The sequence below is a fragment of the Durio zibethinus genome, chromosome 15, assembly GCF_047325235.1.
Source record: "Durio zibethinus cultivar Kanyao isolate XHJ-2024 chromosome 15, ASM4732523v1, whole genome shotgun sequence".
Classification (NCBI taxonomy): domain Eukaryota; kingdom Viridiplantae; phylum Streptophyta; class Magnoliopsida; order Malvales; family Malvaceae; genus Durio; species Durio zibethinus.
The window spans coordinates 13,731,812-13,743,482 of NC_143176.1; the positions used below are offsets into that span (position 1 = coordinate 13,731,812).

Consider the following 11,671-nt stretch of genomic DNA (forward strand, 5'->3'; position numbering starts at 1 on the left):
ATGAATGGTGCAGTAAAAGCTGCGAATAAGAACATCAAGAGAATATTGGGGAAAATGACTGACACATATAAGGATTGGCATGAAAAGTTATCTTTTGCTTTACTTGCCTATAGAACATCAATCCGAACCTCCACAAGGGCCACCCCATTTTCACTGGTGTATGGGATGAAAGCTATATTACCGATTGAGGTAAAAATTCCTTCTCTAAAGGTGTTGATGGAGACAAAATTGGATGAGGCAGAATGGGTTCAGGATCGTTTCGAGCAACTGAATCTTATTGAAGAGAAAAGGCTCGCAACACACAGTTATGGATAAATATATCAAAGAAGGGTCATGCGAGCACATGACAAAAAATATATGACCTCGATACTTTTGGGAGGGCGAATTGGTTTTGAAAAGGATTTTGCCATGTCAGCATGACAATAGAGGAAAATGGACCCTAAATTGGAAAGGTCCATATGTGGTAAAAAAAGCTTTTTCTGGTAGAGCTCTAATCCTTATAGAAATAGACGGAAGTGAATTAACAAACCTGTAAATTTGGACACTATCAAGAAATATTTTGCTTAAAAAAAACTACAAATGAACAAAAAAATACAAAACAAAAAAACAAAAAAGAAAGAAAGTGATTTAAATTGAAAACCCGAAAAGGGCGGTTTGCATCAAAAGAGGGTCATTTAAGCTGAAAACCTGAAAAAGTAGCTTGAATGAAGCTGAAGCTCAGAGAAAGTTTTTCAGAGAATGAAAGAGTGGCACCGAATGGACAAATTGTCACCAGAATTAAAAGAGATGACTTTTAGGGGACGAGTTCTCATTAGTCACAGATATGGGGCAAGGATTGGTCATATGAAATCACAGGTGACAAGATTGCAAATGTAACGAGTTTTTGGAAAAGACTTAGTCTGAGTAGGCTAAGGTAACTCAAATGTTCATTATCTAGAGAATTGATAATTTGGTTCTTGAAATACTTTTGAGGTAACTATTTTTTGTGTCCCAAAAGGCTTATCCTTATCTTCCTAAACCCAAAATACCACATTATTGACTTTGTTTCACACTCAATTTTGAACCTGAAATCTTTGCATTTGTCATTTAGAATTAAGATGTGATTGATCAAGTTCATAATAGACTAACGCACCGCTCAAAAAGAGAATACAATATAAAGATGACAAAAAAATAGTAATATGGGGGTAGAAAGAATGAAATAAAATTGATTGATTACTGAAGACAAATAAACAAAATGGGATAAAGAATAAAAAAAAAAGATTTTTGAGTGACTAAAAGCCAAATGGGTCCGTCATGAGACAGAAATTCCTAGTCGAAAATTGAAAAATTTAAAAGGATGAGATTACTGGAAGCTGCTTTTAAAGTTTAAAAGAATTAAACCAAAAGTTGAATTAACTTGGATGAAAATGCATGATATAATTCGTTAACGACATTTTTGTTTTTTTCATTCATCATAATCATTACACGCATTACATATCTCTTGATAAGTTGCATTGAAGGTTTCTTTATGAGACATTAGGAAGAATCAATATGTTTCTTTTTGAAAACAAAGATGATGGCCTTGAAGATGGTATGTTAGCACATTCCCTAAAATTGAAATTATCGATCTATAGGGTACTTAATCCTCTTCAACTCATAACTCAATCTTATATAGGCCCCTGGCTTACGGTTCAGTCCCAGTCATTTTTAATATTTGGCTCGTGGTTTAATCTCAGTCATTTTTTTATTTTTTGACTTACGGTTTAATCCCAGTCTCTTTTATCTTCCTGGCTTGCGGTTCAGTCTCAGTAATTTTTAAAATTTGGCTTGTGGTTTAATCCCAATCATTTTTTTATTTTTTGACTTGCGATTTAATCCCAGTCTCTTTTATCTTTCTGGCTTGCAGTTCAGTCCCAGTCATTTTTAATATTTGGCTCGTGGTTTAATCCCAGTCATTTCTTTATTTTCTGACTTGCGATTTAATCCCAGTCTCTTTTATCTCTCTGACTTACGGTTCAATCCTAGTCGTCATTAATATTTAGCTCATGATTTAATCTCGATCATTTCATTTTTTAACTCACGATTTAATCTCGATCTCTTTATCAACGATTTAATCCCGATCTCTTTATCCTTTGATTCACGATTCAATCTCGATCTCTTTAATTTAAAATCATAGTTTAATCTCGATTGTTGTTATCCTCTGACTCGTGATTCAATTTCGGTCTTCTTATTTTTGGACTTGTGATTCAGTCCAAGTTAACGACATTTTTTAACTTACGATTTAATCCCAATCTCTTTATCCTCTGATTCGCGATTTAATCCCGCTCTCTTTAATTCAAAATCGTAGCTTAATCTCAGTTGTTGTAATCCTTTGACTCGTGGTCTAATTTTGATCTCCTTATTTTCGGACTTGTGATTCAATCCAAGTTAACGTCATTTTCTTACTCGCGGTTTAATCCCAGTCTCTTTATTTTTCGATTCATGATTCAATCCGGATCATTTTAATTTAAAATCGTAGTTTAATCTCGATTGTCATTAACCTCCAACTCGTGATTTATTCCCGGTCGTTTTATTTTCTAACTTGTGATTCAATCCAAGTTAACGTTATTTTTTGATTCGCGGATTAATCCTAGTTTATTTGTTCTCTAATTTACCGTTTAATCTCGATCTTTTTATTCTTTGATTCATAGTTTAATCTGATCCTTAGTATTTCTCTTACTCGTGGTTTAATTTCGCTCTTCTTATTTTTTATTGATAATTTAATCTAAGTTCAATCCTGATCTTGTTATTTCTTGATTCGCGATGTTGTCTCAATCGATTCTTTACTTTTCGACTCTTACTAATGGTTTAATCCCGCTCTTCTCATTTTTGACCGGTGATTTAATCCGAGTTCAATCCTGATCTTGTTATTCCTTGATTCGCGGTGTTGTCTCAATCGATTCTTTTTTCGACTTACGATTTAATCCCGGTCATTTTTACTTTTTGACTTGCGAATTAATCCCAGTCATTCCTATAGTTTCTCAACTTGTGGTTTAATCGCAATTGTTTTTATTTCTCCAACTTATGGTTTAACCCCAATCATTTTTATTTTTCTGACTTGCGATTTAATTCCAATCATTCTTATAGTTTTTCAACTTACGGTTTAATCTAAATCATTTTTATTTCTCTGACTTGCGGTTTAACCCCAATCATTTTTATTTTTCTTATTTGCGATTTAATCTCAGTCATTCCTATAGTTTTTTAACTTGTGGTTTAATCCCAATCATTTTTATTTTTTTGACTTACGATTTAACCCCAGTCGTTTTTATTTCTCTGACTTACGGTTTAACCCTAGTCGTTTTTGTTTTTCTTACTTGCGATTTAATCCCAGTCATTCCTATAGTTTTTTAACTTGTGGTTTAATCCCAATCATTTTTATTTCTTTGACTTACGGTTTAACCCCAGTCATTTTTATTTCTTTGACTTGCGATTCAATCCCAATTGTCGTTAATCTTTGACTTATGGTTTAATCTCGATCATTCTTATGTTCCCGACTTACGATTTAATCCCAATAGCTTTTATTTAGTTAGTTAGCTTCGAACAAAATCGTTGTCTTTATCTTTACCCTATTATTGATTTTCAGTAATGTGCAAATAGGGCAACTGTAGACATCAAATTTTATCCGGATCTATATTTTTTATAATCGAAAAAAATTAATTAATTAAAAAAATTAAAATTTTAAATTAAAAAAAGAAAAAAAAAAGAAGAAAGAAATACAAACAAAAAATCCAAACAGAAGAAACAAAATGGAAAGGGCTAGTGCGAACGAGTGCCGTGCACGGCACCACTGGCCATCCACGCCCTGCCACCACCCCAACCATCATACCACCCCCTTGTCCAGTCCCTTCAATCTATCAGCACACCCTACCATCATTTTTAACCATATAAAACACTTGATTCTCCCTCCTTTCAGAGCTGGCTAAAAAGTTCGGATATCCCCTCACCAGAATACCAAAAAACATGCACCCCTACCAACAACCTCTCAGACCAAAAAAAATCAAACAACCCCCCAAATACCCAAACAAAAAAATAAACAGATTTACGAAAATCAACACAAAAAAATCATAAAATAAAAACCATAGTCCTCATCGAATCGACAAGGAACCCAGCGCCAATGAGATACCTGCAACAAAAAAGAAAGGTTATTAGTTTGAGTTTTTTTTTTTTTTTAAAAAAGAACAGAAAACTTTGAACCTCGATCTACATCGATCGGGATTGTTTCTGGTGAAGAGGAGATCAGATTTGGAAAGATCGCGTCGAAAGGAGCTTCCAAGAGGATTTCAAAATTTTCGGTCACCGACGACCACTACTAGCGGCAGTCGGCACAGCAGTCCGGCAATCGAATTTCGGTGAGGCCAGAGAAAACCCAGAGCTCTGAAAAAAAAATTTTTGTGGAAATGGTGAAATGACCTAAAAAAAATTAACTTTTATAAAAAACATTAAAAGCAAAACGACGTCGTTTTGAGCATAGGGCCAAAACGACGCCGTTTCAAGCATAAGAGAATCCACGCGTGGATCGATCCTGACCTAAGATTCGAATAACCGACCCGTCAACCCACCTCAACCACCCTCCAGCCAGCTCGAATGAACCGCCAATAAATCGATCTAACCGATCCGAACAGCTGGATCGCCCGAACTGCTGATTGAACCGCCAAACCGATCCAGACCAGTGTTGACCGAACCATTGATAGGTCCAATTCAGGTAAAAAAAATTTTTTTTATTTTTTTATTTTTTTTATATATTGTTATTTTTGTTATTTTAAGTTTTTATATTTATGCATGATAAATGTTTAAATTTATTAGGATAAATATCTAATTATTTTTTAAATAATAATAAAATGAAAACAATATAGGATAATAACTAAAAAAATATACATTAAAAATGTTTAAATAATAATAATAATGGAATAAGCTTTTTATTTTCCCTGTCTAGATGTTGGAGGGAATAAAAAAAATGTTTTTCTAAAGAAATAATTCTGCCTAGATGTTGGAGAATTATTATTAATAAATTTTCATAAAAAGAAATATATAAGAAATTTTTAATCAATTTTTCAAAAATTATAAAAAAATTGAACTTGCTCCGAAAGTTCGCCTAGATGATGGAAATTTTTAGAGATGTTCGTGTTTTAATTAAACCCCAAACCCTAAACTGAAACCCTAAACTTTTATCAAACCTTAAGGATACATGTGAAAATCTCACATGAAATGATTTGTTCCCGAATGCTTAATAATGGTGTATTTAGGAAATTCCATTTATTAAGCTTTTCACATGAGTTCTTAATTCACATTAATAATAAGATTAATAAATAAAAAGTATAACAGTAAATTAGGATCTTAAATATAAACAATCGTACTTAAGTTCTGCCTAGATGTTGGAAAGTCGTGGTGGTCTCATTATACTTAAGAATCTAATTTTTAAATTGCATCTCATCCTACATAACATTCATTGGCATACATACATTAGCATATTATTATCAGTATTTATTTGTACTATCCTGTCTTTAATTTTTATTTACTACTTGGTGATAAAAATATTTTATAATAAAAAAAAGAATAATACTTTTAAAATTTTTTTGTGATATTATAAAATAAAATAAAAATAACATTTTGAAAGAAATAATTCTTGGTACTCTGCCTAGATATTAGAGAGTCACTAACAGTTAATTTTTATAAATATTATTATTTTGTTTTAAAGATTATTGTGTTAAATCTTAAGCGAAAAAAGTTATTTTAAATTCTGCCTAGATGTTAAAAAATTTTAAGATAATTTTTTAACTTAAAAATTTTCTCAATATTTCTAAATAAAAATTTTTAGCAAAATTTTATTTTTTCAAATGAAAGGAATTAATGTTAAATTTTAAATTAAAATTATTTTTATCTAACATCGAAAATAATGTATAATTAAATGATATCAATTTATGACGTTGTAGAGGTACTAATCTTTCTTTACATATAACTGACTTTCAGACCTAACTTAACTTTTCGTAGACTGAAATTTATATTTTTGATAAATTTTAAACCTATTTTTATAATTTTATTAAAAAATAAATTTTTTTATAATCAATTATACTCTAATAAAAATTGATGATAATTTTTCTCATTTATTTTAATTTTAAAACTCATTTACCTTGTCGCTCTCAAAACTGTAACGATATACCAATTTTGAAAAGCAGTCACGTAGTATTCGCACCTGAAAGCTATTGAATCCAAAACCAGAAGGAAACCAAACCTGAATTCAAAAACAAAAAAGAGACAAGCTGAAAGCACTCATCAAACGGAGAGCTTAGGGATCACTCATCAAACGGAGAGCTTAGGGACCGATTAATTTCTGGGGTTTTTGGAAAGAAGTTTTTCGATGGCCTCGACGAAAGGCAGCGGCGTAGACGGTGGTGGTCCATGGTGAATTAACGCCAGATTCTGGCAATACTTTCGTCTGAAGGTTTCTCATGCAACAATAGACACGACGACCCACAGTGGAGGTGACGAGAGGCAGTAAAATCGACGGTGGAACGATGGTGTTTTTTAACTGGGTTTTGCGTTCTGTTCGTGAAAGAAGATAGAAATTTGAGGAAGATAATATAAAAGGAAGAAGTTGATTTTGAAAAAAAAAAAACAAAAAACAGTGTCATTTTTGGGCACCAAAAAACCCAGCTCCTTCGGCCCGTGCTGGGAGACTCACTTTAGGTCTGTCCCACTTAAAACATTTAGCCCTAACTTGCGCAAAGGAATATCAAGCCCAATCACGAGCCCAATAATCAAACCAATTCACTAGGCCATCATTCTAAGCCTGATCAAAATTTAACTTGGGTCATTACAAGTTCAATTGGTTTCGGACCTCAACTTAGATTCGGTTCAATAATTGGTATATTTTTTATTTTTGTTTATCTTATGTTATTGTGTATTATTTATTTAATTATGGACGTTTTAAAATGCATAAAATCAATTTTTTAAAAAAAAATTAATCCATGATATCCCACCAAATTATTGAAAGATTTTTATGAATTTTTTAAAAAAAAATTATTTTTGATTACGAATCTTGTCAAACTATTAAAAAATCTCATTCAATTAAAAAATAATTTTCAATTCTACTAAATGATTAAAAGATTTAATCTCGAGTTAAATTTTATCAAACTATTGAAAGATTCAATCACTCTTTTTTGAAAAAATTTTCAAATAAAAAATCTCATCAAACTATTGAAGGAATATGCATCGACATAAAATCTTACCAAACTATTGAAAGATTTTATTAATTATTTTTAAATAATTAATTTCTTAAAATATATATTAATGAATCCGACAACAGAGCTTCTTAAGAAGGAGACATCAGTCTCCATGAATTATCATGATGTGAGAAAATTACCTTAAATTACTATCAAACTATTGAAGTAATTTTATGATCAATTTTCAATAATTAAATTATTTAGTAAATTATAAAGATATTTTGAGACTTGGATAATTTGAAACCAAATTGGTGTCATCCTTTGGGTGGATGTTATAAGAATATTATAACTTTTCTCACATGTAAGTATAGTCCCAAACTTAAATTTGGTTTCGTAGACTATAATCCACCGTTTTGAAGATATCCAATCAAGCTTAAGATTTTCTTTTTAAAATGGGATAAATTCAATTAGGTAGCCAATGTCACATAAACAAAAAAGGTTGATGATGACTTCTTAAAGTCAGGTCTAACAATAAGTATGTTGATCTATACGTTATGACAATCATTCCCCCTTTCTTATTGCATGTTAGTTGACTTTGACTATCACTAGATCAAATCTAGCTAATGAAGGCTATTTGGCATCATAATTGCAAGATCGAACTTGTTTTAGATCAAAACATGACATGTAAACACTTGATTTTTGGGTTAAAATCATATTATTTTCAACTTAAAATAATATTAATTAGATAATATCAGAGTGTCGAATCACACTTCAGCTAGCCAAAATATAATTGTATAATGGTTGATTTGATTGAAAACAATAGGTGCAGTGGACAAAAAAATAAAAGATAAAAAGAGAATGCAAAAAGAAAAGGGAATAAAGATAAAAAAGAAAAGAATAGTTTTTTTTATTTTTCAAAATATTAAATTTCTTTAACAAATGAGATTATGTCCTATGTTCAATCTCATTATGCACCCAAAAAATGATTTGATATTTATTTAGTCATGTGGTATGTTCTAGTTGGTCCATTAATATCTCACCAATAATTTTTAATAGTATTAAACGTTACGACAATGATGGACAATGAAAATTAGAGTAATATATATATATATTATATTTTTACAAACACAACATTAGATATCTTTCTTTATTGTAGAAGCTAAATATTATCACAACAAAGGTTGATATTTAATTAAATTGTTAAGACAAATGAAGAGTCAGGAGAAATAAATTCAAAACTTGCCTTAATGCTAGAGGTCAATATTAAATTTTGTTATTACTAGAGTTAAGCCCTTATTAAATTATTAAATAGATAAATAAAATTCATTTGATAAATATAATATATTAATATAAGTTAATATTAGCATCGGTACATGTTTAGTGTATAAAGTTGGTGACTAAAGCAATATTCAGGTTACAATATATTTAAAGTTCAAGATTATATTATTAATCCTAATAAATCCTAATAAATATTTCTACAATTTCCTAGTTTTATTCTATCATTCCTACTGTGTTGCCTATCAATGACATCCCATAAGCACAAACAACAAAGAAATACTACTTAAACAAAACAAATAAGTGAAGTTTAGAAGCATAATAAAGACATTTGAATAAGAAAAGTGAAATCTAAAGTGATAACAGGTTTACAATATTATCCACCTCATTCATGGTAGAGCATTTCAATATTCTAGTAAATGTCTCTTAGCTAGCATATACCTTTTGAATTTAAAATCCTGAACTAAGATATATTAGACTATCAAAGCCAATGTAACATATACCTAACACTATTGATTCTTATAACATGAATATGACATTACTCCCACCTCATATCACTAATTTAGCTTAAAGATTCACAAATTGTAATAAATATTTAAAAAAGTTAAAAATTTTAACTTTAAGTTTAGAAAAGCTTGATCTAAGGTAAGCTAGAATATATTTAACTTATATGTGTTCATAACTACTTATAGCATTCCAAATCACAATATCCTACATGATAAATCATCTCACACAAAAAATTATCAATAATATTAAGAAGATTTTTTTATATTCTTTACAACTTGAATCTCATCATGGTATGTTTCAAACTTACATAAATATAAAACTTTGAGATTAGTAAAACCTAATTTTTTTATTTTATTCTCATGTTGAACAAAAAAACTATTTTAAATAACAATCAAATTTGCATATCAAATTTGTTTAATTTAAAACATACCTAAAGAAATGCATTACCAAAATTTAAAAAGTAACATTGGCACACAAATTGAACTACAGGCCTAATAAAAAAAACTAAATAACAACTTTATCTTCCTGATTTAATAAGATATATATCTTGTTAGGGATAAAGTTATATTTTATCTTGGTAGGTTAATATAACCTTAATTCTAAAATGAATAAGGTTGATCCGGACCATTTACATCACAACCTATCAATTTATCCTAACAAACAATAATAAATCTATTGAAATATCATTTGAACCATAAGACCTTCTCCTATTCATTCTTATTGCATTTGATCTTTAAGCCATTTTATTCATTTCTTGACTAACAATTTTACAACCATTCCTATCACCAATAATAAAGTTAAAAATCACATTCAATATAGTATTATTATGTTTTTTTAATCTATTAGACCTTAATGTAATCTTTTCAACCTTCTAATCTATTCTCTCTTGTCTGATTAATATTATCCATACTTTGAGCACACACCTAGACATACCAATCAATAAATTGATATATGCAGATAACTAAAGGCAAAGAAAAAAAAGTCAAAATCAATAGCAAGCAAAAGCAATAATTAAAGCCAAAATCAAACACTCATCGAGCAACAATATCTTAATGCAATGAAGAGTATCTAATTTGAAATAAATACAAAAATAAACCATTATAAACCAAAATAGGCCTAAAATTTAATTGTCAACACATTTTGAGCAACCCTTGTAATACAAAGATAGAAAATGTTACAAACACAGCTAAATATCCAACAACACCTTAAATAAAATTGAAAAACTCAATCAAACATTTAAAAGCCAAAATAACCAATCAAATTTAGAATTCACACCAACTTTAAACACAACTGCTAAAATAGCTTGAACATTCCTTACAAGAAAATGAAGAAACCAATCAAGTAAAATGATATAAATAGTTTAAGAGCCAATGATCAATTGTTCAAAACAATTTTATACAACATGCAATGAAATTAAAAGCAAATTTAACTTTAGATACACTTGTTGGAATGCCTTAAACGAAATCAATTTATAAACTACTAAATAGCTTCAATACCCCTTTGCAAGAAAATAAAGAAAAAAATCAAATACGAAAGTTAATTTAATGTCAATCTGAATCAATAATTAATATAGCAAATCTAACTTTAAAACAATTGCTAAAACACATTCAAAGTTCTGTACAATTACTAAAATTCCTTAAAGATTGCCTGCTAGAAAACCATGTAAATGTTAAATTTAAGAAAATGTTTGAAGCAATTTTAGAAATTAAACATGCAAATAAAATCAAGGGAATCAAACATTAAAGCCAATTCGTTAAAGATGTATATTAAAAGAATAGATGTTGATTAGTTTGATAACAACCAATAAAACTACCTAAAACTCTTCAGCATTAGTCTGATACATTATACATTCTTAAAGCAACTTAAGATGAAATAGATGGACTGAATCCATGGCTACAACTTAAAAAGGTAATTACTTCTGCTTATATTACCCAAAGTTAGGTCCTTTATTGGATTTTAATTCACCTAAGTTAATTTTCTCATTTGCCTTTTATATGAAGGGAAAGAATGTCTATTTGTAAAAATAATGTGCAAAATTAAAGTTTTTTTTTTTTTTCAATTCTAATGTACTATATATGTATTCATGTCACGAGGAAAGCAAATGACATAATTAGATGTGATAACCAATGGAATGAGCAACTTTTAAAAGCCATAATTATCTTAAAAAAGGCATTGTAATATTTATATTAAATTCAATGATGGGTTACAAATTCCATTTAATATAATTCTAATATGGAAAATATTAAATATTTTGTACACAGAAAATAAAATAGTTTAATAGAGGTCACCAATATTATATTTTTTATATCCAATTATATCTTGCTTGGTGTCATGCTAGATCAATGCTAATTTTACATGGTAGGATGCTTAGATTAGTCTTTGTTTGTAATCACTTTTCTTTCAAAAAAAAATAGCAATATCACTCTTAAACTATTATAAATAGGCTAAAAATTAGTTCCATTTCACCAATTTAATGATCACAAAGCATATGAGTGTAAAACTCAAATCAATACATACTTTTCTAAACTTACATGCTTTCAAAATATTCTTATGTTATTGAAGCACCCAGGATGTGTTAGGTAAATAGCAAAACCTACCATCAATACTTCAGCATCTTTAACCAATATGACCAGCTCAACTTAGAAGCCCTATTATAAAGCTTTTCATGTGTTTAAGGTTTGTATCCTGGCATGAACAGGCATGAATAGTTG

The 11,671-nt window shown here is 29.4% G+C and overlaps 1 protein-coding gene across 1 annotated transcript; it reads left to right on the forward strand.

The window, feature by feature from the left end:
- On the forward strand, window positions 1-315 carry LOC149514704 (uncharacterized). The gene has a single exon (XM_089744236.1). The coding sequence runs from the start codon at window positions 1-3 to the stop codon at window positions 313-315; it is 315 nt and encodes a 104-aa protein (XP_089600362.1).
- Window positions 316-11,671: the final 11,356 nt, after the last annotated feature.